This window comes from Pelophylax lessonae (genome assembly GCF_965119305.1).
Source record: "Pelophylax lessonae genome assembly, chromosome: 4".
Taxonomy (NCBI): Eukaryota; Metazoa; Chordata; class Amphibia; order Anura; family Ranidae; genus Pelophylax; species Pelophylax lessonae.
In genome coordinates, this window is record NC_138771.1 from 577,259,449 (window position 1) to 577,286,689 (window position 27,241).

The window sequence follows — 27,241 nt, forward strand, 5'->3', positions numbered from 1 at the left end:
TTAATCTACTGCAGCCGAAACCAAAAAAGCTCTGGTCCTAGCCTACAATAAGTACAGATCCTGGAAGAGCTTATCCGTTCCTTTTTTATTATGTTCGGCTATCACAGTAAGCTGTTTGTTCTTTCTAACTTCTTGGTAAACTAAGTTACTACAGATATCAAGAGTTTTCTGTTTAAAAAGCCTATATTGACCTTGAAAAGCCTACATTGACCTCGGCCAACAATCGCGCAAATAGAATCGCAGGACTCTTGTCTCCCAAAAGATATTCCGGAACATCTTTTGGGCGACAGGTATCCCGTGATTCAGTTTGTGCAATTTTTCCATGATTTGTCCCGTGATTTGTCGTCCTACAATCACGGCAAAATCGCAGCGAGATTGGGGTGCCATTGAAATTAACAGAATTGCAAGTGCAGCCAGTGTTTTGCGGTGATTCGGCAATTGAGGAAATTCGGGAATCGGAATCCAGAATGCCAAGGTGTGAATGGAGCCTAAAGTGAGCTTGACTTGGTTTTCAATGTGTCTAGGGTAATAATGTTGCTGAAGAAAAATCATGGGGGTTGGTTTACTAAAACTGGAGAGTGCAAAATCTGGTGCAGCTGTGCATGGTAGCCAATCAGCTTCTAACTTCAGCTTGTTCAGTTATTCTTTGAGAATAAAACCTGGAAGCAGATTGGTTTCTATGCAGAACTGCACCAGATTTTACATTCTCCAGTTTTAGGCTGGCCAAACATGTTCAACTTTTCTTTGAATTTACTTTCAACTATGTAGTGCAAAGGCCTGCCTAATTACATTTTTTTTAGTATTAACCTCATATTATATGTTTTTTGGTAAATCTAAAGAACATGTATGGTCAGCCTATGGCCTTAGTAAATTTTCCCCACAGTGTGGTGCATGTAAGCACTTGTGTTTGTCTTCAACACAATCCCTGTGGAGCCGCTTAGATCTTATGCCCAGGCTATACACATGGTCATGACTTCTCTTCAAGTCCAGATTAGGCCCAACCTCTTTTTGGCACAATGTCATGCTACTCATAATGAAATCACATTCCATTGCCTCTACTACCCACTGCAGTTCTTCTAGTTGAGAGTTTAAAGTGGTTGTAAAGGCTCAAGGTTATTTTTTTACCTAAATGCATTCAATGCACTAAGGTAAAAAACCTTCTGCATGCAGTTCCACCTTAGCCCCCTCCCCCCCATACCTACCTGAGCCCAATCTTGATCTAGCGCTGTGCTAGAGAGCAGCAGCTCTCTCCACTTGCTACCTCCTCATTGACCCAGAGACAGAAGTGAGAGTATTGGCTCCTGCTGCTGTCAATCACAGCCAGTGAGGAGGGAACAGGTATTGGGGTGAGGCACTCTGTGAAGCGCTACTCGAGAAGCAGCTTGCTATGGGGGCACTCAGGGGGAGGAGGAGCCAAGAGCGCTGGATCGGGACCCCAGAAGAGGAGGATCAGGGCTACCCTGTGCAAAACCATTGCACAAAGCAGGTAAGTATAACATGTTTGCAAATTTAAAAAAAACACTAATGGAAGAGGATAGGGCTTGGCATCGCATTACTAATGAGAAAGGTAAATCAAAAGTGTAACTATAGTTTTGCCTTCGAGTGTAAACCCTTTTCTACCTCATCCATATCTAACAAAGGTTAATGCAGAGATGCCCTAACATGTAAAACATACAAATTCTAGGAGATTATATTTGAAATTCCCATTAATGGGTACATAGACCTATCAGACAGACCAATGGTCAAATGAAAGAGCTTGCACAACAGATTGTCAGCGCTAATGTTAATTGCAAGGCAATGGCTTACTGTTGTCACCCTGAAATAGAAAGTGCTGTTACTGGAAGAATCCTCAGGAAAGACATTTTGCAAAAGATTCACAAAAAATAGTTTACTTACAAAAGTTGCATGAAGTGAGGCATGATGTGCTAATTCTGGATTCTCACCTTGTAAAGTTTGCAAGATTTTGGAGGACTTTGGCTACTAGGGTCAAAGCACGTGCAGCAAGAGGGTTGGGGTGTTCAGGAGAGAGGTGGAATAAACCTGGGGAGAGGATAGCAGGACACAGGAACCGCAAGAATAGGCAAGCGCTGACCATCTGAGAGCCCAACTCTGGTCTGTCCCACATAGTTAATTTCTCCTGCCAGCTTGAGAAAACAGCCAGTAGCTCTGGAGGAAAAGACCTATAATTAGAAGAAAAAAGAGAGACAGAATAAATGGTTTTTACTAGCTTAAATAACAGAAAGGTGGAAAGAGAATGTTAAAAAAGAGGGGAAATAATTCCACTTTACTCAGGTATTAAAGTATGTCTAGCCCAAACTGTTCTCATTACATTAATTGACACTAAACAATGTACTTACTCTCCAAAAATAATCCATACTCCTCCACTACTTAATGGCCCTGTAACCTATTTTTTATGAAATTGTTCCTAACTGTATTTTTCTGCCTCCTTGTAACTTCCTCCGTCTGCCTTTTCCCCCTTACTTCCTTTTTTTAGGAACAAGCAGTGCACATTAGTTGCAGTCATGTGCACTGCCTTTTTCACACTACAAATCGCATAGTCCTTTGTTTATCTGACAGTGAGCAAGAGAGGGTGGCTATGTTCATACATACATCGGGACTATGGAGAAAAACTTTGAAACATAGAAAAGTGACAGCAGAAAAAAGACTGAGTAGTCAATTGAGTCTGGCCATTAGCTTTTTTTGTTTTTTTTTTTGTTTTCTTTTCGTTAACTTTATTGTCTGAGTATATACAGTCAGGTCCATAAATATTGGGACATCAACACAATTCTAATTGTTTTGGCTCTATACACCACCACAATGGATTTGAAATGAAACAAACAAGATGTGCTTTAACTGCAGACTTTCAGCTTTAATTTGAGGGTATTTACATCCAAATAAGGTGAACGGTGTAGGAATTACAACAGTTTGTATATGTGCCTCCCACTTTTTAAGGGACCAAAAGTAATGGGACAGATTGACAATCATTAATCAAACTTTCACTTTTTAATACTTGGTTGCAAATCCTTTGCAGTCAATTACAGCCTGAAGTCTGGAACCCATAGACATCACCAGACGCTGGGTTTCATCACTAGTGATGCTCTGCCAGGCTTCTACTGCAGCTGTCTTCAGTTCCTGCTTGTTCTTGGGGCATTTTCCCTTCAGTTTTGTCTTCGGCAAGTGAAATGCATGCTCAATCGGATTCAGGTCAGGTGATTGACTTGGCCATTGCATAACATTCCACTTCTTTCCCTTAAAAAACTCTTTGGTTGCTTTCACAGTATGCTTCGGGTCATTGTGTATCTGCACTGTGAAGTGCGTCCAATGAGTTCTGAAACACTTGGTTGAATATGAGCAGATAATATTGCCAGAAACACTTCAGAATTCATCCTGCTGCTTTTGTCAGCAGTCACATCATCAATAAATACAAGAGAACCAGTTCCATTGGCAGCCATACATGCCCACGCCATGACACTACCACCACCATGCTTCACTGATGAGGTGGTATGCTTTGGATCATGAGCAGTTCCTTTCCTTTTCCATACTCTTCTCTTCCCATCACTCTGGTACAAGTTGATCTTGGTCTCATCTGTCCATAGGATGTTGTTCCAGAACTGTGCAGGCTTTTTTAGATGTTGTTTGGCAAACTCTAATCTGGCCTTCCTGTTTTTGAGGCTTAGTAATGGTTTACATCTTGTGGTGAACCCTCTGTATTCACTCTGGTGTGGTGAAATCTTCTCTTGATTGATGACTTTGACACACATACATCTACCTCCTGGAGAGTGTTCTTGATCTGGCCAACTGTTGTGAAAGTTGTTTTCTTCACCAGGGAAAGAATTCTTCGGTCATCCACCACAGTTGTTTTCCGTGGTCTTCCGGGTCTTTTGGTGTTGCTGAGCTCACTGGTGCATTCTTACTTTTTAAGGATGTTCCAAACAGTTGATTTGGCCACACCTCATGTTTTTGCTATCTCTCTGATTGGTTTGTTTTGTTTTTTCAGCCTAATGATGGTTTGCTTCACTGATAGTGACAGCTTTTTGGATCTCATATTGAGAGTTGACAGCAACAGATTCCAAATGAAAATAGCACATTTGAAATGAACTCTGGACTTTTTATCTGCTCCTTATAAATGGGATAATGAGGCAATAACACACACCTGGCCATGGAGCAGCTGAGCAGCCAATTGTCCCGATACTTTTGGTCCCTTAAAAAGTTGTGAGGCACATATACAAACTGTTTTAATTCCTACACCTTTTACCTGATTTGGATGTAAATACCCTCAAATTAAAGCTGAAAGTCTGCAGTTAAAGCACATCTTGTTTGTTTCATTTCAAATCATCCATTGTGGTGGTGTATAGAGCCAAAAAGATTAGAATTGTGTTGATGTCCCAATATTTATGGACCTGACTGTATCTATGTTTGTCCCGGACATGTTTGAAGCCATTTACCGTTGACTGTCTCAATACCTCTGCTGGTAGTTTATATCAAGCATCAAATACCCTTTCAGTAAAATAATACTCTCTATTAATAGTTTTGAACTTTCCTCCAGTTAGTTTGAGGTCATGTCTCCCTGTTCTTGATTTTGGTTTGTTATTGAAAAAAATGCCCTCCTGAACCTTATTCACCCCCTTGATGTATTTAAAGGTTTCAATCAGGTCTCCCTTTTCCCTTCTTTCCTCCAGACTGTACATATTAGGTTCTTGAAGTCACTTTTGATTTTTTTTTTATCCCGAACACCTTTAACATTTTTGTTACCTGTCTCTGGACTTGTTCTATCTTATCAATATCTTTCTGTATGTGGGGTCTCCAGACCTGGACACAGTATTCTAAATGAGGTTGTGACAGGCCTAGCCGGGACAGAGGCTTTTGGAGAGAACTAGGAGCAAGCCTCTTACCCACTGACTATGGGCCCTGGCATTTAAGGGAACACTACTCTTTGGAAGGTGAATGCCTGGGGGATCCGTGGAGGGGTCTTGTTTCTGATTTAAGTTCATGTCTCCCCACAACACACAGATTCTGGGAACTGGAGGTTCCAAATCCACATTTGAAGCCTGTATGCCTGAAACCAGCAGTGACTGTAGATGTTAATGTAATCCATTTAAACCACTGGGGTCCCCTGCTATAATGTGTTTATTTGGTCTCCTGCTATAATATGTTGCCTACTAGTCTGAGGAGGGGGAGATCACTGTTTGCATTGTTAATTGTGCTAAATAACGTATCTATTGTCTGCTAGCAAACTATTGGGGGATGTGTTTATACGTGTAATAATGTGTTTTGTACTTTGTGAGCTTGAGGCCAGCAAGTCTGACCTGGAATGATATCCCTGATTGTCCAGGTGGCTAGTTTAATTAACCTAATTTTTATAGTGTTCATTATACTTCTGTATACAGTTGCGTTTGCATATGATAATTTGATCAGCCTCAACTGGGTGTGTAATGTATAAAAAGCCTGTATTCTTGTTCAATAGAAAGTTCCAGTTTTGCAGATAAACTAGTCCTGTCTAGTTCTTGGTTGCACTAGGCGGCTATAATACCTGATATCTATGTTCAGACTGGAGGAAGCGGTATACTGATGGAAGTACTCAAGTGGAGTGTGTGACGGACACAGTATTCTAAATGAGGTCTCACTTAAGATCTATATAGGGGAATCAGAACCTCCTTCCTCCTGCTGGTGATCACTCTAGTGATGCATCTGAGAATTCTATTCGCTTTTTCCTTTCCCACTACCTGGTCACACTGTTTGCTCATTTTGAAATCATCTGAAATAAGTACCCCTAAATCTTTTTTCTCTGTAGTGCTGGCAAACACTGTACCCAAATGTTGTACTATTCTTTTTCTCTAGTTACATTTTTTACATTTAGAAACATTGAACTGCAGGCTGCACTACTTTGACCAATCTTCCAGCAATGCCAAATCATGTTCCTTGTTACAGACACATCCAGGGATATCAACCTTATTACATGCCTTAGTATCATCAGCAAAAAGACATACCTTTCCCAATACACCTTTAGGCTCCATGCACACAGGACGTTCAAAAGAGTCTTTCTGGACATCAGATTGCCAGCAGAAAACTGCTGCTTTAAAAACATTTTTTAACAGCGTTTTTTTTAATCACGTTTATGCACAGTTTTTAGCGTCAGCGTTTTTGGACATTTTTGTAAAATGACACCAGCTTACATTCAGTTCTGCAATGTATAAAATGTTGATAAAAGCATGTTTATGCATGTTTTTCAGTGTTCAGTGGTTTTTGTGGTCAGAAGAACTTCTCTTGAGCGCTATTTTAGGGCATTTAGACAACAGCCCATAAACTCCCCTGCTGATAAACTTCAAAATATGTGTGCATGGACACTGTCAGGATGGCAGGTGGAGCCTGACTAATAGAGAGAACTCTCACCGGATGAAAGGCCGCGGTAGTAGAGCTGGATGCCGGATGGACACTAAGGTAAGTACTCTGATAAGGACACAGGTTCACCTGAGGTGCGGAGTCTAAGTGTCATACCAATGCACATAACAAACATAACCACTCTCTAGGCAGGTGCAGTCCACTTTCTATATTGCAGGTGGTGCTCTTTTGCAGTGGCACTACAATTGGAGAGAAAGTTAAGAGGAACAGGGTTCCTCTGTGGTTTCCTGGGTCACTGGGGAAACTAACCCACTGAATGCTGCCTCCCCATGGACTCTGATGGCCATCCTGGATCAGGAAGAGGCTTTTTAAGGCCCTGGCTCCCAGGTTTGGGGCGCAATTGTGAGTTGGTAGAGTAGGGACAGAACTAGTGGCAGGGAAAGGTTCCTGAAGAGGAAAGAAAGCTTAGGGCTTGCAACTCCTCTGCCAGTCCGCATTTTCCCCCTCTCAACAGACGCAGTCAGAGCATTCTACTCTCTACATGCTGTTGGAACTGAGAGTGTTTTCGGTTGGACTGTCTTCCCACTGGGTTATTTGTGAACTCACTTTGCATTTTTTCAATACAAGTTCTTTCTTTGCACTGGGACTGAGTTTGTTATTTCCACCACACTGCACTGCACCCCACCTAAAACCCTCTAGCAAGACGTTGGATCACAGAAGCAAAAAAAGAAAAATAATGAATTTGGAGATTTGGAGAAGGCTGAGTAGAATAGAAGGTACTTTTTTGCAGTAAGAGGTTTTTTGTTTTTTACCAGAGTTTAGTGTCACATTGACATCAGGGGCTTTGTCAGCGCATTTTCCCTCACTGACAATGACTTATAAATCAGGAAGCAAGGGAAAATCTTCAAAAGCAGTCCCTATTGGGGATTTTTCCTTCATTACTTTTTGGTGAAAGGATTGTCACCATGACAATAAGTGAAAGGAAGTCTCTACCCTGATAGCTGTGAAAACAAGACAGGGTTCCCAGTACTTCAATCAACCCATAACTAACATAAAACTGTATCCAACGCTTGGTGCATTTTCTATGCAAATTGTCATTCTCAATCATTTTGCAGGGCAAGTTTGAATCTACATTTCTAGCCTGAGTCCTCACATGGATATTCTAACCCTCTTTAGGATGAGGTCCATCTCTACCGTGAGAGAGGGACAATGATGGAACGTACCCTTGTGACTCTAAAATACTCTGCACAGCCTCCTCACAGCTTTGCCACAGATGTTCCTTGTTCTCAGTTAGCTCTTCTGGGGAACAGCGCAGGGGATCAACTTCATGACTGTCTGTTGAGGCATATATGCGAGAGACAAAAGGGCCTAGGGACAAAACAGATTCCTATTTATTATCTTAGGACATATTTTTCATGTGTGATAATACATTTACTAAATGCAAGCAAAGTAAGAAGCAACAAAAAAACTAGAGGAATATTTTATACTTAATTAATTCACCAGATGAAAATCAATTTTTTTTTTTTTTACTCAAAGGGAACCTTTATTTAGCTATCAATTACTATTTAAATGACCCCTTGGAAAAAAATGTTTCTGTGTATCAGGGAAAAAAACTGATATTCGGAACTAGGGTGCTGTTTTACTGTTAGCCTGGACAAATTTGGGAAATCTCCAGGTTCTAGGCAAATTTAAAAGACAGAAATAAATGCAGATCTGTATTGAGTGATTATCAGAGATCTGGCCAGGATTACTAGAATCTCCAAAGGCAATACATTTTCTCACAGCTTGTGGAAACAGGTGAGATCTGTGACTACAGCATGATCCTGAAGGCTTTCTGTGCATCTGGCTGTCAGTTCTTCTAGAATAGGGACTTCAGAAGATTGAGGTTATTGGCACAGTACTAGATCTATTTTATTTTTACAAGCACACTGATTTTCTGCATTTGTTGCCTCCACAAACTCCCTAGTAAGGCCTCCTCCCATCCTGGGCCCCATAGCAGCCACATGGGCTTTTAAGGCTACATGTACACCACAGAATGAAATTGTGCCTGGAGTTAGGTTTTAACATTGATATGGTTCAAACATAATGAGAAAATCAATAAAAATAAACAACCTGAACTTGATCGTTGCCACCTTTTCTTCAAGTCAAACCCAAACACTTTAGTGGCCCCGGATTTTTTTATTTTTATAATATTAACTATGCACTACTATATTTTGTTATTAAATAACATTTCTAATCATATGACATTAATCACAAGAGTCCCCCCTTACATCAGAGTCCACAGAATTCCTCTTTTATATCTGAATCCACAGAGTTTCCCTTTTACATCTGAACTCACATAGTTCCCTTACATTGTAAGGGGGGACTCTGCAGACTTTGATGTAAGGTAGAACTCTGGGGACTCTGACATAACGGATGCTCTGGGAACCCTGATTTAAGGGGGAACACTGAGGACTCTGATGTATGGAGAGGACTCTGGTGTAAGGAGGAATACTGTGGCCTTTGGCGTAAAGGGGAACCCTGATGTAAGGGGGCTCTGAGAACGCTGATTTATCTTAGTGTACTCACTCAGAAGCAGGAGAGAGAAGGGGAAACGGGGGAGACATCAGTCACAGATAGGGATGGTTGGTAAGCTCACTCACCCCTTGGCAGTCAGTACCTCTCATCCAGATGTATCTGTGGCTGCTGGGCTTTAAATGTTTCACCCCCACTCTTCTTTTCTGAGGCACAGCGCCTGGAAGGGCAGATCAACTCCTCTCTCCTCTCCTGTCTGAGTGTGTGTGTGGGGGGAGGGGGAACTGTTAGTGCTAGCTTTGGGCAGTGTGAAAGAGAGTGTAACAGACATTCTTGGCTTAGAAAACTGCAGCTAGCAACCCTGCTTGGAAGCCATAGTCCAATGTAAATAATGTGTTCGGGATTCAGGTGGTCTGAAACTCGGATGCATGATTAAAAACTCGAACTGTCCGAGTGAATCCTGGACAGGTGGCAACCCTAGGTTTACACCCATGAGTTTGCAAAAACCTGAACTAAACATCATTCCTATTTTTTATAGATTCTTTATTATTGGCTTGGGCAGAGCTGTCTTAAATATTGATTGGACCCTGGGCAAACATTTTCTTGGGCCCACTAAAATTCACTTATGAACTATTTGCTGGCAGTGGGGGCTCTAAGGGCAGCTGCTTTGGGCCCCACAACTATGACTGGGCCCAGGGCAGCTGCCCCTTTTGCCCTGTGTTAAAGACGGCCCTGGGCTTGGGATTAATAAAGCTGCTCAAAGCAACATATTATAATAATATGATATTTAAATATAACTATAATTAAAAAAGGACAAAACCATTCACATAATAATAACTACAGAACTGTATTTGGTAGTAGTTAAACACATGCAACTGTAATGTAATGTTGAAGATGTTCTGTAGCTTGACCAAGGCACTTCTTCAGTTCTGAGTGTCAAGAGAATACCCCATCATTTATATCCCCATAGGTAGCACTTATACCTTGATCAAATCATCATAGAAAGACAGATGTTTTTGTCCAAGAAAAGGATAGGCGGTGTGTTCTTCACACTCAATAAAACTGAAGAAGTGTCTTGGATGAGCTAGGAAATGGTATCAGCGTTACAGGACAAGTCCAGTTGAATGTGACAAACTACTACAAGATATATCATGATCTGTGTAAATTAGAAAATTCATAGACATACATAACTGTCATTTTAAATTTTTTTGGGAAAAACAATATTTAAAGAGGAATTACATGTATGGATATTTTATACATAGTTACATTGGCACACTGGTACATGGGACCAATGTAACTATGTACATACCATACCTGGCAGATCCCCCATGGAAGCTGGAAATCATGGAAGTAGACACTGCTACGACAGTGATCTCCACTTGCCTCTGGGTTCCATGCTGTGCCGCTAGCCTGATGAATTCTGAACACAGGAGTTTGGCTGCTTGGCAATGGCGCCAGTCAGAGAATGCCTTGCATCTACCGAATTAATGCAAAACATTCTTTGGTTGGACAAAGTGCAGAGGTGGGATGGTAAAGGTAGAAAGGTATAATTTATTTACTTGTTTCAAACTTTTTTTTTACATTTCTTCAGTTGCTTCCTGGTTTCTAGTCTAAGCCAAAATATGTCATACATCCCAGGAGTCTTCATGGGCATTTTTTTCTTTCACATGGAGAAGAGGAGGAGGAGCTTTCATAGCTAAGCACACCCTCCTGCATGCATGCCTGAGCTAAGGGCAGATGGATTCTGGGAAGTAGATGCTACATTAATTATATTCCTTTACGGTATTGAAGATGGCTGGGGCTAGAAATGTTAGGGGGTGTTTTTCAAAGTAATTTCTCAACAAAATAAGGTATGGAGACATAGATGGACAGGTGTGTTTGCTTTGAATATTAAAAAATAATTAAATAGTGTTTTCAGTTTGTGGTGCTTAGATGGAGTTGAGTTCCGCTTTAATAGCCTCATGCAATGTCAGTCTGCAGTTTCTAAAGTGGTGTACACACTATAGGAAAATCAGGCAAACGATTGTCCGATTTTCCTCGTTGTTTCACAGCAAATTCGTATGAAAATTCTTGTAGGACAAAGGCTTTTTTGTTGTTATTTATTGTTTATGATCATGCGCAATCTTTCATTTCTGATTTTTTCCCATATAAAAATTGTACAAAAACGGTACACATTAAGCGAAAATCGTTTGTTCTTTTCCCGTACGAGAAACATTTTGGAGCTTGTCCCTTCAGAAATTTTCGTTCAGAAGGTCAGAATCGGCTGTAGAAAGTTGTGTACACACTATACAAAAATCCTACAAAAGTTCTTTAGATCAAAAATTCTCTCCCTATTTTCTTTTAGTGTGTACGAGCCTTTAGGCTGGCAAGATTTTTTTTTTTTTTTAAGACGCATACAGTCAGGTCCATAAATATTGGGACATCGACACAGTTCTAATCTTTTTGGCTATATACACCACCACAATGGATTTGAAATGAAACAAACAAGATGTGCTTTAGGCCCCTTTCACACTTATGCGACTTCAAAGTCACGCAATTTTACTGCGATTTTGCCGCGACTTTGTTGGTGCGATTTTGATGCGAGTTTGACTGGGCTTGAATGTCTTTGGCCTTAAAACGCTTCAAAATCGTGCCAAAGTAGTACAGGGACTACTTTGAAGTCGGTGCGACTTCAAGTCGCACAGATATGAATGGTACTCATTGGAAATAATGGAGAACGACATGTCATGCGATTTTGCAGTCCCAAATCGCATGACAAGTCACACAAGTGTGAAAGGGGCCTTAATTGCAGACTCTCAGCTTTAATTTGAGGGTATTTACATCCAAATCAGGTGAACGGTGTAGGAATTACAACAGTTTGTATATGTGCCTCAAACTTTTTAAGGGTCCAAAAGTAATGGGACTGATTAACAATCATAAATTAAACTTTCACTTTTTAATACTTGGTTGCAAATCCTTTGCAGTCAATTACAACCTGAAGTCTGGAACGCATAGACATCACCAGACGCTGGGTTTCATCCCTGGTGATGCTCTTCCAGGCCTCTACTGCAACTGTCTTCAGTTCCTGCTTGTTCTTGGGGCATTTTCCATTCAGTTTTGTCTTCGGCAAGTGAAATGCATGCTCAATCGGATTCAAGTCAGGTGATTGACTTGGCCATTGCATAACATTCTACTTCTTTCCCTTAAAAAACTCTTTGGTTGCTTTCGCAGTATGCTTCGGGTCATTGTCCATCTGCACTGTGAAGCACCGTCCAATGAGTTCTGAAGCATTTGGCTGAATATGAGCAGATAATATTGCCCGAAACACTTCAGAATTCATCCTGCTGCTTTTGTCAGCAGTCACATCATCAATAAATACAAGAGAACCAGTTCCATTGGCAGCCATACATGCCCACACCATGACACTACCACCACCATGCTTCACTGATGAGATGGTATGCTTTGGCTCATGAGCAGTTCCTTTCCTTCTCCATACTCTTCTCTTCCCATCACTCTGGTACAAGTTGATCTTGGTCTCATCTGTCCATAGGATGTTGTTTCAGAACTGTGAAGGCTTTTTTAGATGTTGTTTGGCAAACTCTAATCTGGCCTTCCTGTTTTTGAGGCTCACCAATGGTTTACATCTTGTGGTGAACCCTCTGTATTCACTCTGGTGAAGTCTTCTCTTGATTGTTGACTTTGACACACATACACCTACCTCCTGGAGAGTGTTCTTGATCTGACCAACTGTTGTGAAAGGTGTTTTCTTCTCCAGGGAAAGAATTCTTCGGTCATCCACCACAGTTGTTTTCCGTGGTCTTCTGGGTCTTTTGGCATTGCTGAGCTCACTGGGGCGTTCTTTCTTTTTAAGGATGTTCCAAACAGTTGATTTGGCCACACCTAATGTTTTTGCTATCTCTCTGATGGGTTTGTTTTGTTTTTTTTCAGCCTAATGATGGCTTGCTTCACTGATAGGGACAGCTCTTTGGATCTCATATTGAGAGTTGACAGCAACCTATTCCAAATGAAAATAACACACTTGAAATTAACTCTGGACCTTTTATCTGCTGTTTGTAAATGGGATAATGAGGGAATAACACACACCTGGCCATGGAACAGCTGAGCAGCCAATTGTCCCATTACTTTTGGTCCCTTAAAAAGTGGAAGGCACATATACAAACTGTTGTAATTCCTACACCTTTCACCTGCTTTGGGTGTAAATACCCTGAATTAAAGCTGAAAGTCTGCAGTTAAAGCACATCTTGTTTGTTTCATTTCAAATCCATTGTGGTGGTGTATAGAGCCAAAAAGATTAGAATTGTGTTGATGTCCCAATATTAATGGAGAAACATAATTGGCTGATCCAAAAGGCTTATCAGTTTGCTTTTGGGAATCTGGAAATGTTTTTTGTTTTTCCCTTTTAAAGCGGAGCTCCACCCACTCCTCCCCCCCTCCGCTGCCACATTTGGCACATTTTGAGGAGGGGGAGCGGGTACTTGGTTTGACAGGTACCCGCTCTCACTTTTAGCTGACTTTGCCGCGCCGAACTAAGCTGGAAGTTTTGCCCCTTCCTCCTTCCTTCGCCACCCGGCTATTCACAAAGTGCAGCGTGCTTTGCGCATGTGCAGTAGGGAACTGGCTGTGAAACTGCAAGGCTTCACAGATGGTTTTACTTAGCTAAGATTGCGGCACCAATAACTGATTGTAAAATTGGCTCGGGAGAAGACACCGCTGGATTAGTGGATATGTAAGTGTCTTAATAATAAAGTCAGCAGCTACAGTATTTGTAGCTGCTGACTTTTAATTATTTTTGTGAAGGAGCCCGAAGCTTTCTTCATAACAGATTTTTTTTTTTATCTTACACTGAACCAATTAGCAGTTAAGGGTCCTGAAGATGCAAGTTTTTTTTTTATGGTTAAACTTGCTGAATGTGTCATTATTTTACCTGAAATAAGACTTCCTATAAGCTGAGCTCTTTCTTCTGTTAGCAAATCATTCTGGCCCTGACTACTACAAAATTGAGCTCTATTCCCCATTTCATAAGACCTGCTTTATTTTAATGTGTGTAGCCTAGTAAGGGCTTTCATTCTTCGCACCAAGGGTCTCCTGGAGGTACGTCTGTCCCACCATTTTCATGTACTCTTCAATGGCCTTGGTGACAATAGTGTTTTCACGGAACATTAATGATTCTTGGAAGTCATAACGCGTGAGCTCAGCTGTACCGAGATCCACCAGGAACTCCTGCAAAACAGTGCACAGGAAAAGAAAAGTCACATCCAGTGATGATCCTATACATGCTCATGTTAAGTATGGAAATGGATAGCATATCATTTTATTTTAAATTTAGAAAAGTTTAGATCTCACCTTGGCCTGACCAGTACTCTGCAGGACGTAGATCAATGATCTTCCAAGCTCTTCTTTCTCCCGTGCACTCAGAATGGGCTCCATTGCTCGGCTTAGCTTAAGGTACTTCCAGGTAAGATACTCTGCAAATTCCTTGTACTGCACCAAGGGAAGAACACAAAGCTTCCTGTACCTTCCTCGTAGTCTGAGTGTCACCTCTCCACCAAGAGGCACCCATCTCTCAACCCCTTCCCTCATTCCTTCCAAAGCCAGTGTTACAGTTCCCACACCAGTGGCTTCTTTCCCTTCTCGAAGAAGATGCAGAGCAACATGGCCTGAAGAAGAGGGCAAGTCTTTTAAGTTAAAGCTCTCTCCCCAGAATACCACGCCAGACTCAGGTGCTTTGCTTGAGGTTCGGCCATAAAGAGAGCCATCAAGATGGACCTCACAGAAGTAAAGGGCACGAGAGCCAGGACCTGAATTGGGAAGACCTTTGGCTTCATGGATCCACAGACTGAGAGAAGACTCTTCACGCTCAAAATTATCCTAGGCAAAGCAAAAATATAAATGGGTTTATGAACCTGACAAATTACTATTAAAACACTCGGGTGATGGTTGAATAAACTCTGATATACTTGCTTACCTTATCTGGTTGCACAATTCTGCGAAGATTTTCAATCCATCGGTCTCGCTCTAGAACAGATGAACATCCAAAACAGCGACTGCATTTGGAGGTGATGACCTATGAGACGTGTAGGATTGTTAGTCATTGTCTTATTTATTATGATGCTTAAAGTAAACTAGTTTGTGTTTCTTAGTGTAACCTTTTGCATTGTCAGTCTAGGTTTGAAAATAAAAGAATGAACCTAGCTTTTATGGGCAATAGATAATGCTTGTTTTACACACTTTGATAATTAAGGTCTATTGCGTAAGTTCCACTATAGCTGTGGTCTCCAAACTGCGGCCTGTGGGCCAAATTCTGCCCTTTTCTTTCCCTTTATCTAGCCCTTGGGGCACTATTCCTCCCACTGACACCAACAGTGGGTCACCTTTGCTCTCAATGACACCAGCAATGGGGCATTTTTTTCTTCCACTGACACCAATGATGGTTCACTATTCCTCCCACTGACACCAGAAATGGGGCATAATTCCTCCCACTGATATAAACAATTAGGTACTATTCCTTCCACTATTACCAAAGATGGTGCACTATTCCTCCTTTTACTGACTACAGGCACTATGCAATTATTTAACTCCCACTGATGCTGGGGCATTTTCCACTTCCACTGTCACAGTCCAGCTCCCCTAAATTCTGAAGGACAGTAAACTGGCCCATTGTTTAGAAATTTTGGAGAACCATGCATTATAGAAATAACATTTTGCAAACAGACAGTTATTAACCTTTAATCATCTCCCAACTTTAAAATAAAACTATGACCTTCCACTTAAGCTTGCTATACACTGTGCAAATTTCAGTCATTGCCCGATGCAGCTGCTGTTTAGGTATTGACAGCTGGTGGTAGCACCTGTCAGCATACAGTAGCCCCCCGGAATTCATCCATCTGTGCTCTTAACCTGCAGGCTGAACAAAAACAGTATATGACCAGCTTTATTTTAGTCCTCCTACAAAGTCCTGCACGTACCTGTCGATCCAGCCTGTGAAGTCCACCTCTTGCTGCTTACAGGGATGTGGGGACAATGCTGCTGCACTGCACCAGAAGTCACAGCAGCATTGTCCTTCATGTAGGCTGTGGCTGTTTGCACAACAGTGGGATGGGGAGAGGTTTCAGGGGCTGTGGCTATCAGCTTTTGACCTTTAAATCAGCAGCTGACCATGTACCCCTATACAGTTCTTTTTAGAACTGACTGTGCTGCTAGGATCCGCACATTTTTGGCTGTAGTCTCTGGGAGGGGAAGCATGTGAGACACAAATAAAGGACAATTTGGCTAACACAAGGGAGATATAAGACACTTTTGTTTTAATGTATGGGGCCTAAGAAAAACATAGTTAATGGATTGGAGACTTGTTTAGATTGCCACACAGGAGCCTTTGAATGTTATTTAACTTTCTGGTTGGCTGTCACAATTTCAACTTTTTTTCAACAATTTCAATTTTTCAACAATTTTCAAAAATTTTCAACAATTTCAATGTTGTATTACCAGATAAAAGAAAAACACCCCTAAAATGAGATCTTGTTATATTCACCTCAAAGCAGAATTGCTCCCCCAGAATACTGCTATGTAGAGCCCGTATAACCACATCTTTCTCATTATTCAGATCAAGAATTTCCACACAACCCAGTGATTCATGCGACCCATGCAAACTCCTGGATTAAACAAAAGAGAATTTATTATCATCTCCTCATTTTTCAAACTACACAATTTCCTGCCATTTGGCACACTTCACTCTCTTTGGCTGGTTTTTATTGTACCATAACTGGGACATAATAGGGTTGATCTACAAAATAAGTAGAGCACATTCACTTTTCAATCTTTAAATCTTTGCCAAGTGAATTTACCGAATAAGATGAAGTTGTGCTGACTTTAATTCTTCAATTATATGCCAAAAAAAAATCTAGTTTTATACTATTTCTTTTAATGTTCTTTACACATAATTTATGTCTTTGCAAAGTCAGCACTATTTAGCACAAGACGTGTACTTACATTGGATGAGAATTGTCCCTTGTGCTGGTGATTGCTCTCTTAGTTAAAATCTTTTGTCCTCTGCCCCCCCCCCTCCCCCATTTCCCTGTAACCTTCCAATGCTGGGGGGGGATAGTAGGAGCCACTGGACCTATCATAAACCCTCAACAAGAGTGCTGTTTATGAACAAAAGAATACACTAGAAATTGGACTTTACGAGTGCCTAACAACTAACAATATGCATATAATAATATACACCACTATTAAAATTATACAAATTTATTCACAAAGTATTAAAAGTACAACGCATTAGTGCCATGCATGGCCTATTTATAGCTCCATAATGTATTGACATTAAAAAACACTTGTTTCACAGTATAACATTGGCTTTTCCACCCTACTCCTAGATGATCGTACAGTGGGTACGGAAAGTATTCAGACCCCCTTAAATTTTTCACTCTTTGTTATATTGCAGCCATTTGCTAAAATAATTTAAGTTCATTCTTCTTCCTCATGAATGTACACATAACACCCCAATCTGACAGAAAAACACAGAATTGTTGACATTGTTAGCAGGGAGTATCTCAGCCAGCCAATAGTCTCCTACAACATTGCTGGATAGAGATGGGGCTCAGGTAAGTATTAGTAGGGCTGAAGGGGCTGCTGCATACAGAAGGATTTTTATCTTAATACATAGAATGCATTAAGATAAAAAAAAAACCTTCTGACTTTACAACCACTTTAAACTCATTCTCCCTGGAGAAAAGATGCTTAAGAAGGGATATGCTACAATTTACAAATATTTAAATATTGACTGCATCGTTGGCAGTAAACTATTTAATCTTTGGTCCCTAAAGAAGACACGCAGCCACACAGTGAAGTTAGATGAGAAGTGATTAAATCTTAAAGGGGTTGTAAAGGCAGAAGTTTTTTTTTATCTTTAAAAAACCTTTTGGGTGCAGCAGCTCTCCTCAGCCCCCTTAATACTTACATGAGTCCTGTCTCTATCCAGCAATGTCCATTAGTCTCTTGGCCACCCGGGACTCTCCCTCCTGATTGGCTGAGAAACAGCAGCGATGTCATTGGCTCTCGCTACTGTCAATCAAAGTCAGTTAGCCAATCAGGAGAGAGTAGGTGTGCCGAACCACAACTCCATGTCTGAATGGACACACAGAGCTGCAGCTCGGCTTGGGTGCCCCCCTAGCAAACTACTTGCTGTGGGGGCACTCGACAGGAGGGAGGGGCTAGGAGCAGTGAAGAGGGACCCGAATGGAGGAGGATCTGGGCTGCTCTGTGCAAATTCACAGCACAGAGCAGGTAAATATAACATGTTTGTTATTTAAAAAAAACAAAACAAGACTTTACGATCACTTTAAACTATGTAAAGGTTTCTTAACTGTTAGAGCTGTATAGATGTTTCACACCCTTTCATGACTATTGGTGTCAGCAGGTAGAGTAGATAAATAAAAAAAACTTTTAAATGTCTTTCCAAAAAAACACAATGTACAGGGATATGGATATTGGTAGTGACTTAAACACACACACTTTTTTTTTTTTTTTACTTTATTTTCACCTTTTGGTGCTGTCAGTAATACACTTCCTGCCCAATATGACAATGCTCACTCACCAGATGGTATTCAACCTTACTAGTTATGTAACTATGATATGTTTTGTTACCACATGCCAGCTAAACTTGAAGTCAGGCTTACAGTCGGAGTGTCTGATGGACATTTATTAAGGTGGGTTTACCAGAGGCTCATGCCATGATGGGCATCTTTGGTGATGTAATGTTCACTAATACTGGCTGGAGGTGAGACAATTGTATATAATCTGAAAGACCATTGGCCTCTTAGGATTTATGGTGTGTTACTTTGTATTTGCTATGCAGCCATCTCACACATAATAACAAAATGATTCACAATACTATACATATATTTAGGCAAATAAAACAGCTCCTATTTATTTTATTTCAACAGTATTGTAATATATTGTAGCTTACTGATCCTTAGATGTGGTGGCTATATTACATTTTGCAGGCTTTTTTTTTTTACTTTATTTTTACCTTGTGGTGCTGTCAGTAACACACTTCCTGCCCAATATGACAATGCTCACTCACCAGATGGTATCTACAGAGGAGTAACGCTTTCACCCTAGGTTACTCTCCTGATTGGCACTGTAAACACCTTCTTCTCTCCTTAACTGCATTACATAAAGGTTAGGGAAATTTGCAGTTCATAGACAATAACTGGCAAGGCTAATAACATTGTTTGAGATTTTAGTGCACAAGTTACAAGACACTGGATTTCGGGAAAGACCAAAAGGTACACTATAGTATCAAAAGTATTGGGACACCTGCCTTTACATGCACATACATTTTAATGACATCCCAGTCTTAGTCCGTAGGGTTCAATATTTGGTTGGCCCACCCTTTGCAGCTATAACAGCTTCAACTCTTCCGGGAAGGCTGTCCACAAGGTTTAGGAGTGTGGCTATGGGAATGTTTGACGATGAAGGCCTATTTGAATGTTGGACGAGAAGGCCTGGCTCGCAGTCTCCACTCTAATTCATCCCAAAAGTGTTCTATTGGGTTGAGGTCAGGACTCTGTAGAGGCCGGTCGAGTTCCTCCACCCCAAACTCGCTAATCCGTGTCTTTATGGACCTTGCTTTGTGCACTTGTCTAAATCATTTGGTGGAGGGGGGGTTAGGGTGTGGGATTGTTTTTCAAGGGTTGGACTTGGCCCCTTAGTTCCAGTGAAGGGAACTCTTAAGGCATCAGCATATCAAGATATTTTGGACAATTTCATGCTCCCAACTTTGTGGGACCAGTTTGGAGATGGCCCCTTCATGTTCAGACATCACTGCGCACCAGTGCACAAAGCAAGGTCCATAAAGACATGGATGAGCGAGTTTGGGGTGGAGGAACTTGACTGCCCTGTACAGATTCCTGACCTCAACCTGATAGAATACCTTTGGGATGAATTAGAGCGGAGACTGCGAGCCAGGCCTTCTCATGCAATATCAGTGCCTGACCTCACAAATGCGCTTCTGGAAGAATAGTCAAACATTCCCATAAACACACTCCTAAACCTTGTGGACAGCCTTCCCTGAAGAGTTGAAGCTGTTATAGCTGCAAAGGGTGGGCCAACTCAATATTGAACCCTACGGACTAAGACTGATGTGCCATTAACCACTTTACCACCGGAGGATTTTGCTGTCTTCCGTCCAGGCCACTTTTTGCGATTCGGCGCTGTGCGACTTCAACTGACAATTGTGCGGTCGTGCGACGCCGTACCCAAACAAAATTTACTTCCTTTTTTTCCCACAAACAGAGCTTTCTTTTGGTGGTATTTGATCACCTGTGCGATTTTTACTTTTTGCGCTATAAACAAAAAAAGAGCGTTTATTTTGAAAAAATAACAATATTTTTAACATTTTTTTATATGAAATTCCCCCCAAAAAAGATGTAAAAACCAATTTTTTAAAAAATTTTTGGCCAATTTGTTTTCTGCTACCTATGTTTGGTAAAAAAAATCGCAATAAGCGTATTTTGATTGGTTTGCGCAAAAGTTATTGCGTTTACTAACAAAGGGAAAGATTTCTGTCATTTTTGGTGTTTTTTTTTTAACGCGTAATGGCGGCGATCTGCGATTTTTTTTGCGGGACTGCGACATTGCGGCGGACAGATCGGACCCTTGACTGACATTTTTGACACTTTTGGGGGTACCAGTGACATTACTGCAGTAATCAGTGCTATATATATGCACTGTTACTGTAAAAATGACACTGGCAGGGAAGGGGTTAATTTTATTGGAGAGGGAGGGGTTAATGTATGCCTGGTGCTTACTGACGTGTAGGGGGGGAGGTGACTGAGTGAGTCATGGACAGATCGGATGTCCAGCTATGCTGAACACTCCGATCTGTCACTTCCTGTCACTATGGAGATCCGCCCGCTGTGTTTACACACAGCGGGCGGATCTCCAGACTCGATCCCCGACAATCGGGTAAGAGCAGCAGCGATCGCCGCTGCTCCTCCCCTGGCCCGACTCCCGCTGTGAATGAAAACAGCGGGAGCGAGCCTCCGGCGGCGCGCAAGCGCCGCCCAGAAGGGGGAGTGTCTGACGACGTAGTACTACGTCGTCAGACGATAACGAGCCACTCTGCCGCAGTAATATTACTGTGAGCAGTCCTAAAGTGGTTAAAGTTCATGTGCATGTAAAGGCAGGCTTCCCAATACTTTAGTAATATAGTGTATATTTCTGTACTTGCAAAAATGTTCTTCACCTGAAAAATAAAACATAAAGCATCCACCACAACTAAGGACTGGTAAGCTGGAATGTATACATTTTTTATTAGGTTTAAATATAATGTATAGTAGTAAACACAGAAGCAACTGTGTACAACTATGTACAAAACGGATGCCTCTGTTGTTGGTAAGTTGCCCTTTAGAAATATAGGCCACTAAGTTTAGTGTTATAATGTTTACTGATTACCTCTCATCTGGTTGAAGTGGTGAAGAACCTGTTTTTTTCTTGTTCTGCTTCTTTTTCCTTTTCAAAATCAACCCCTTCCAAAGTAGAGTAAAAAGTAAATTACTACTAAAACAACACAAGACAAGTGTAAGAGAGAGGACTGCTGTTGGGCATACCTCCCAACCTTCTGGAATGATAAAGAGGGACATCGTTAAGCATGAAGTATGTAGGCCCTGCCATGGCCCTGATTACACGCATCACAAAGATCTAATATGCAGAAAATGATTAGTTAAACCACACAAGTGCCTTTTTACCCTTATTTTTCTTTTATATTGCCTTTCCAAATTTACAAATGCAGCGATATAGAGGCTAGATAAAAGGTTTAGTATGGCTTAACATTTTTGGTAGTGAAATAATAAATTTTGAATAGAGATTTACCAATCAGACCAAAAAGAGGGACAACTGAGGCTGCACGAGGGACAGTCCTTCCGAATGAGAGACAGATGGGAGCTATGCTGTTAAGTATTTAGTCAAACCAGAATTGTAATATACAGCAATAGTTCAAGATGTTCTGATTGATCGCTGCTTGCTTATGAGGAGTTTCACTTTTCTTGCAGGTTGCAGCTTATACAACCCTAGTTCTGAAAACCTTGGGACACTGTGTGAAATCTACATAGACTCTCCATCAACACATAAACCCATATTTTATTCACAATAGAAAATAGAAAACATACCAAAGGTTTAAAATGAAAAGATGTACCATTTTAAGAAAAAAATAAGGAAGTTTTTTAATTGGTGGCAGCAACAAATCTCTCAAAAAGTTTGGACAGGGCCATGTTTACCACGGTGTAGCATCCCTTCTTCTTTTAACAACACTCTGTAAATGTCTGGGAACTGAGGAGACTGGTTGCTGGAGTTTTGAGAGAAGAAAGTTATTCCATTCTTGCTTGTTATAGAATTCTAACTGCTCAACAGTCCTGGGTTTTCATTGTATTTTTTATTTCAAGATGCGCCAAATGATTCCAATTGGTGAAAGGTTGGGATTGCAGGCAGGCCAGTTAAACACCTGGACTCTTTTACTACAAAGCCCTGTTGTCATAGATGCAGTATGTAGTTTAGCATTGTCTTGCTGAAATATGCAAGGCCTTCCCTGAAAAAGATGTTGTTTGAATTGGAGCATATGCTGCTTTAAAACCCGGATATAGCTTTCAGGCTTTTGAACTGAGTGCTTATAACAAGCCAGAAAGTCCCTCTCCTCTTTAGTCTGGAGGACGTGGCACCCATGGTTGCCAAAAAGCATGTCAAATTTTGATTCATCTGACTACAGAACAGTTTTCCACTTTGCAAAAGACCATTTTAAATGAGCTTTGGCCCAAAGAAGATGTTGGCGTTTCTGGATCATGTTCAGTTATGGCTGTTTTTATGCAAGATAGAACTTTACCTTGAATTTTTGGATGGCATCACAAACTGTGTTCACAGACAGCGATTTCTGGAAGTATTCCTGGGCCCATGCAGTGATGTCCATCACAGAATCATACCTGTTTTTAACCAGTTCCGGACCACCCACCACATATATACTGCGGCACGGCAGTCCAGCTGCACAAAATTACATACAGGTACGTGATGCGCGCCCTCGGCTAGGGGGGTGTGCGCGCGCCCGCCGTCCCTGCGGCAATCTGATTCAGTTTAGAACCAATCAGTCATCAGGTCCAGGCCAATGATTTATGGCCTGGACCTGGTGATCGGTTCTGTCCAATGGAAGAACCTCCTGGGCCTGTTTAATGTAAACACAGGCACAGGAAATGATGCAATCTCCTCTCCTGGAGCCCTTTTCGGTTCCAGCGTGAGAGGAGAGAACATCAACAGTGAGTCCACAAGCACTACACTGACACCAGTACACATAGGCACATTTGTCACCCCCCAGTTAAATCTTTCACTCACTGTCACAGTGTCACTTTATACAATATACAGATAATTTACTGATCACTGGCAAGTTAGCACCAGCCGAAGTTAGCGGTAGTTATCGTCAGTCCCAGATAGGTTTAGGGTGCCTGTCATGTATTCCCTAATAAAAGTTTAACCCCTTAATCAACACCAGGTAACCCTTTCACTCCCTGTCACAGTTTCATTAGCACAGTGTACATATTTTTTTTCTGATCACTGTATTAGTGTCACGTGTGATGCTAGTTAGCTAGTTAGCATTAGTGTCAGTCTTAGTAAAGTGTCAGGGTCCCGCCACATATTTTCTAATAAAGTTTTAACCCCCTGATCACCTCCCCCCAGTTAACCCTTTCACTCCCTGTCACAGTGTCACTAGCAAAGTTTACAGATCTTTTTTTTCTGACCACTGTATTAGTGTCACGGGTGACACCAGTTAGCGTCAGCATCAGCGTCAGTTAGGGTCAATCCCAGATAGTGTCAGGTTTTAACCCTTTGATTGCCAGTAACACTAACACACACACTGCTAGCACCTGTGTTTAGTCCCTCCGCCCAGCCCACTCAAATAAGTGCAGTATAAATCGATCACTGTCACTTCCAATACACAGCACACAAAACCGCAGTGTTAGCAGAGTCTGATCTCTGCTAGCACTAGACTTTAATTTTTTTTGCAGCGGTTCAAACAGTCCTCGACAACCAGGTACTTTTTTACCTGTAAGTCACATTAGGTACCTGTAAATTTAGTGGCCAAAATATCAAAATAAAGGTACACTAGTGAAAAGACCTATAGGACACTGAGCATGATAAAGGAGAGCGATGGGGAGCCCTCACTGTCAGAATGAGGCTTAGTATACGAACCTGTAGAGAGCAGCGGCACCCTGACAGATAGCTCTGATGACGGAGTAGAGGTCCCTGCAAAGGTCAGGCATATGTGACCCCGTTCTTCTGTTCCTGAGGTGCAACAAATGCATAATTCTTATATGCAGCAGTGTGACGGTACTAGTGCCGCTCAACCTTCTGGTGAACTGGTGAGCACCAGCGGCCTAGTACACCCTGGTCGTAGGCAAACCAGCACTGTAGTATTACTTGGTGACGTGGCGAGTTCCATAAGTGCAGTTCAAGATGGTGCAGTGGCTAGCACAATTAGTGGCCCGCAGCCACCATGAATTCAAACGCAGGCCCATAGAGCCCATAGTGCTCTTCCGGATGCATTTGCAAATCCTAAATGGCAGCCCACAGATTCTGCAGTGCCCGTACTTCCCCAATTCACTGGCCAACCCAGAATTCAGGTGGAAACAGACAATTTTTCTCCCCTTGATTTTTTTTTTAGCTATTTTTCAGGGAAGATATGTACAGTTCTATTGTGGATCAAAGCAATTTGTATGCTAATCAATTTATCATCGCAAATCCAAATTTGACCCTTGCCAGACAATTTCGCTGGAAACCTATAACGGTTCTCAAGTTTAGGACCTTTCTGGGCCTATCCCTCAACATGGGCATTACTAAAAAGAGTGACTTGCAGTTATATTGGTCGACTGACCCAATTCATCATATGCTTGTTTTCTCTGCTGCCATGGCCAGGGCTAGATATGAGTAAATATTGTGGTTCCTGCACTTCAAAGACAATGAACTCTGTCGTCCCCAGGGTGACCATGAATATGACCGGCTCCACAAAATTTGGCCCCTCGTAAACCACTTCAACCAAAAATTTGCAGCCTTATTTATCCCCCAACAAGATGTCTGCATAGATGAGTCCCTGATTACATTTTCTGGCCGCCTTGATTTCAAACTGTTTCTCCCCAGCAAGCGTGCCAGATATGGGGTCAAGTTGAAATACTCTGTGACAGGGCAACAGGCTATACATGTAGTTTCCTGGTTTACAAGGGAAAAGATAGCAGCGTGGGGCCCCCAATCTGACCAGATTACATAGGGAGCAGCGGCAAGATTGTTTGGGACTTGGTGTCACCCTTATTCGGAAAGGGGTACCATTTATATGTGGACAACGTCTATACAAGCGTGTCACTTTTTAGACACCTCGTTCAATTAGGAATTGGCGCATGTAGCACCGTGTGATCTAATCATCAGGACTTCCCCCAATGGCTTGTAAATACCCCACTTAGTCAGGGGGAGAGAGCCTGCTTGAGATGCAATAAATTGCTTGCAGTGAGGTGGAACGACAAACAGAACATTTTGGTTCTGTCTTTTATTTACGCAGATACGGCAGTCCAAATTACTATGGCGAGTGGTGTTTTGGAGAAGCCCTCTGTGTCCACGACTTCAACCGTAAAATGGGGGGGGGGGGTGGTGGACTTCAATGACCAGATGAAGGGGCCGTAAGACCAGACGCTTGTACAAAAAAGTGTCTGTATACTTATTCCAATTGAATCTTTTCAATGCTTATGTACTATACAAAGCATCAGGAAGATGCGGATCCTTCCTAAAATTCCAGGAAGAGATCATTACAGCTCTTCTGTATCCAATTTTGGTGTATTTTCTCATCAATTGATACAGGCCGTACACTTCATCAAAATTTTGTCTAACAGAAGATGTGTCCAAAAAAAAAATGAAAATTTTATTTAGCTTTTTAGTTTACATAATTGTTGCTGATTTTTTTTTTAAATAACTACCAATAACAGGCCTTGTTGTATTCTGAGTGCATGCATTTCTTTTACCATAGAGCTCCAAGTACCCTTCTCTAAATCTTAATATCCGTCCTACAATGTAGACATGGTTTTGCAGGCTTGATGAACATACATGCAATTTATTTTCTAATGAATGCTATCAAGCAATATATTTAGTATAGATATATTTTTAAACATTACCTTCACATTATTAAACTGATTCTTTGAATCCAACTCTGCATTTCCATCAACGTTTGGATCTGTGATTAAAAAGAATATCTTGAATGGAAGAGACAAAGACCCCCAACAATAGAATGCTGGATATGTAAAATAGAGGAAATAAATAAAATGGAAGACCTGGTTTTGACAGCCCAACATAAAAGAGAAAAATATACAGAAACATGGGGTGCTTGGAACTTATTTATGGTATCTTACCATGGGATAGACATGTCAGAAGAAGATATGACAGATCTTTGAGTAATAACTCGGCAGGAAAGGGAGGAGATACATTTTTAACCTTTTCCTATTTTTCCTCCCCTTCTCTTTCCCCCCCCCCCTTTTCTTGCCACTTTTTTTTTTTTCTTTTTTTTTTTTAGTTTTGGGGTTTGATTTGGGTTATATAGAAAATAGATGAGAGGGTGAGAAATGTACATTCGAAATAGATATGTAATGAACAGAACGATGTAAATATCTAGCTTTTTTTTTTCTCCTGAATGTGATATGTTTTGTTTATTGGATTATATTGTATCACCCTGAATCTTAATAAAAGTTATATTTGAAAAAAAAAAAAAAAAAAAGAATATCAGATTTATTGTACAACTCATGTCAATGTAACACAAGCAGAAAGGCTTAGCACAATAAAGACATTCTATTCATGCATAATGCTTTTTCCCCACCTCCTGGGGTATAGAAAGGGAGGAAAATGAGGGTCTGCAAAAGCACAGCAGATAGACTAGAAAGTCTAAAAATGCATTCTTTAGGACTGGCAGTAGCAACGGCAATGCTGCCTACCAGTTCTGCCTCCTGCCCACCCGTATTCACTGCAGCAGCTGCATCAGTTAGTCCTGCCATCTGTCAGTCCATGTTCCCAAACCTAGCTTGCAATGCCAGTGTACAATGCATGCTGAGTTTATAGTGGGGTGGGGCATGTATGCAGGCAGGAAGGTGGTGTCTTAGAGACTCTTTGTGCCACATCGTACAACAGTTTCTGGCTTCTAAGGCCTCATGCATACTGGACATTTTTGCAGCATCAGACATTGTTTCCTGCCTCCCCTGGATGTTAGCCTATGTGTCCATGCACACATAGACTTTTAGCAGCGTTTAGTAGCAGAGGCTTTTAAACCCCATACACATAAGACATTTTGGAAACTTTCCTAAAAGCCTTTCCTCCTGGT

General features: G+C 41.3%; 1 protein-coding gene across 1 annotated transcript in view; it reads right to left on the reverse strand.

Moving 5' to 3' along the window:
* RASAL3 (RAS protein activator like 3) overlaps positions 1-27,241 on the reverse strand; it is a gene marked incomplete at its 3' end in the record, with an annotated part of 97,155 nt that overhangs the window by 40,890 nt on the left and 29,024 nt on the right. The window contains exons 4-11 of the mRNA XM_082253710.1: positions 26,049-26,107; positions 21,310-21,383; positions 16,382-16,502; positions 14,819-14,917; positions 14,197-14,721; positions 13,929-14,073; positions 7,563-7,707; positions 1,944-2,180 (exon numbers count right to left, since the gene is read on the reverse strand). Of these exons, the coding sequence (XP_082109836.1) occupies positions 1,944-2,180; positions 7,563-7,707; positions 13,929-14,073; positions 14,197-14,721; positions 14,819-14,917; positions 16,382-16,502; positions 21,310-21,383; positions 26,049-26,107 (1,405 nt within the window). The remainder of the gene's footprint in view (positions 1-1,943; positions 2,181-7,562; positions 7,708-13,928; positions 14,074-14,196; positions 14,722-14,818; positions 14,918-16,381; positions 16,503-21,309; positions 21,384-26,048; positions 26,108-27,241) is intronic.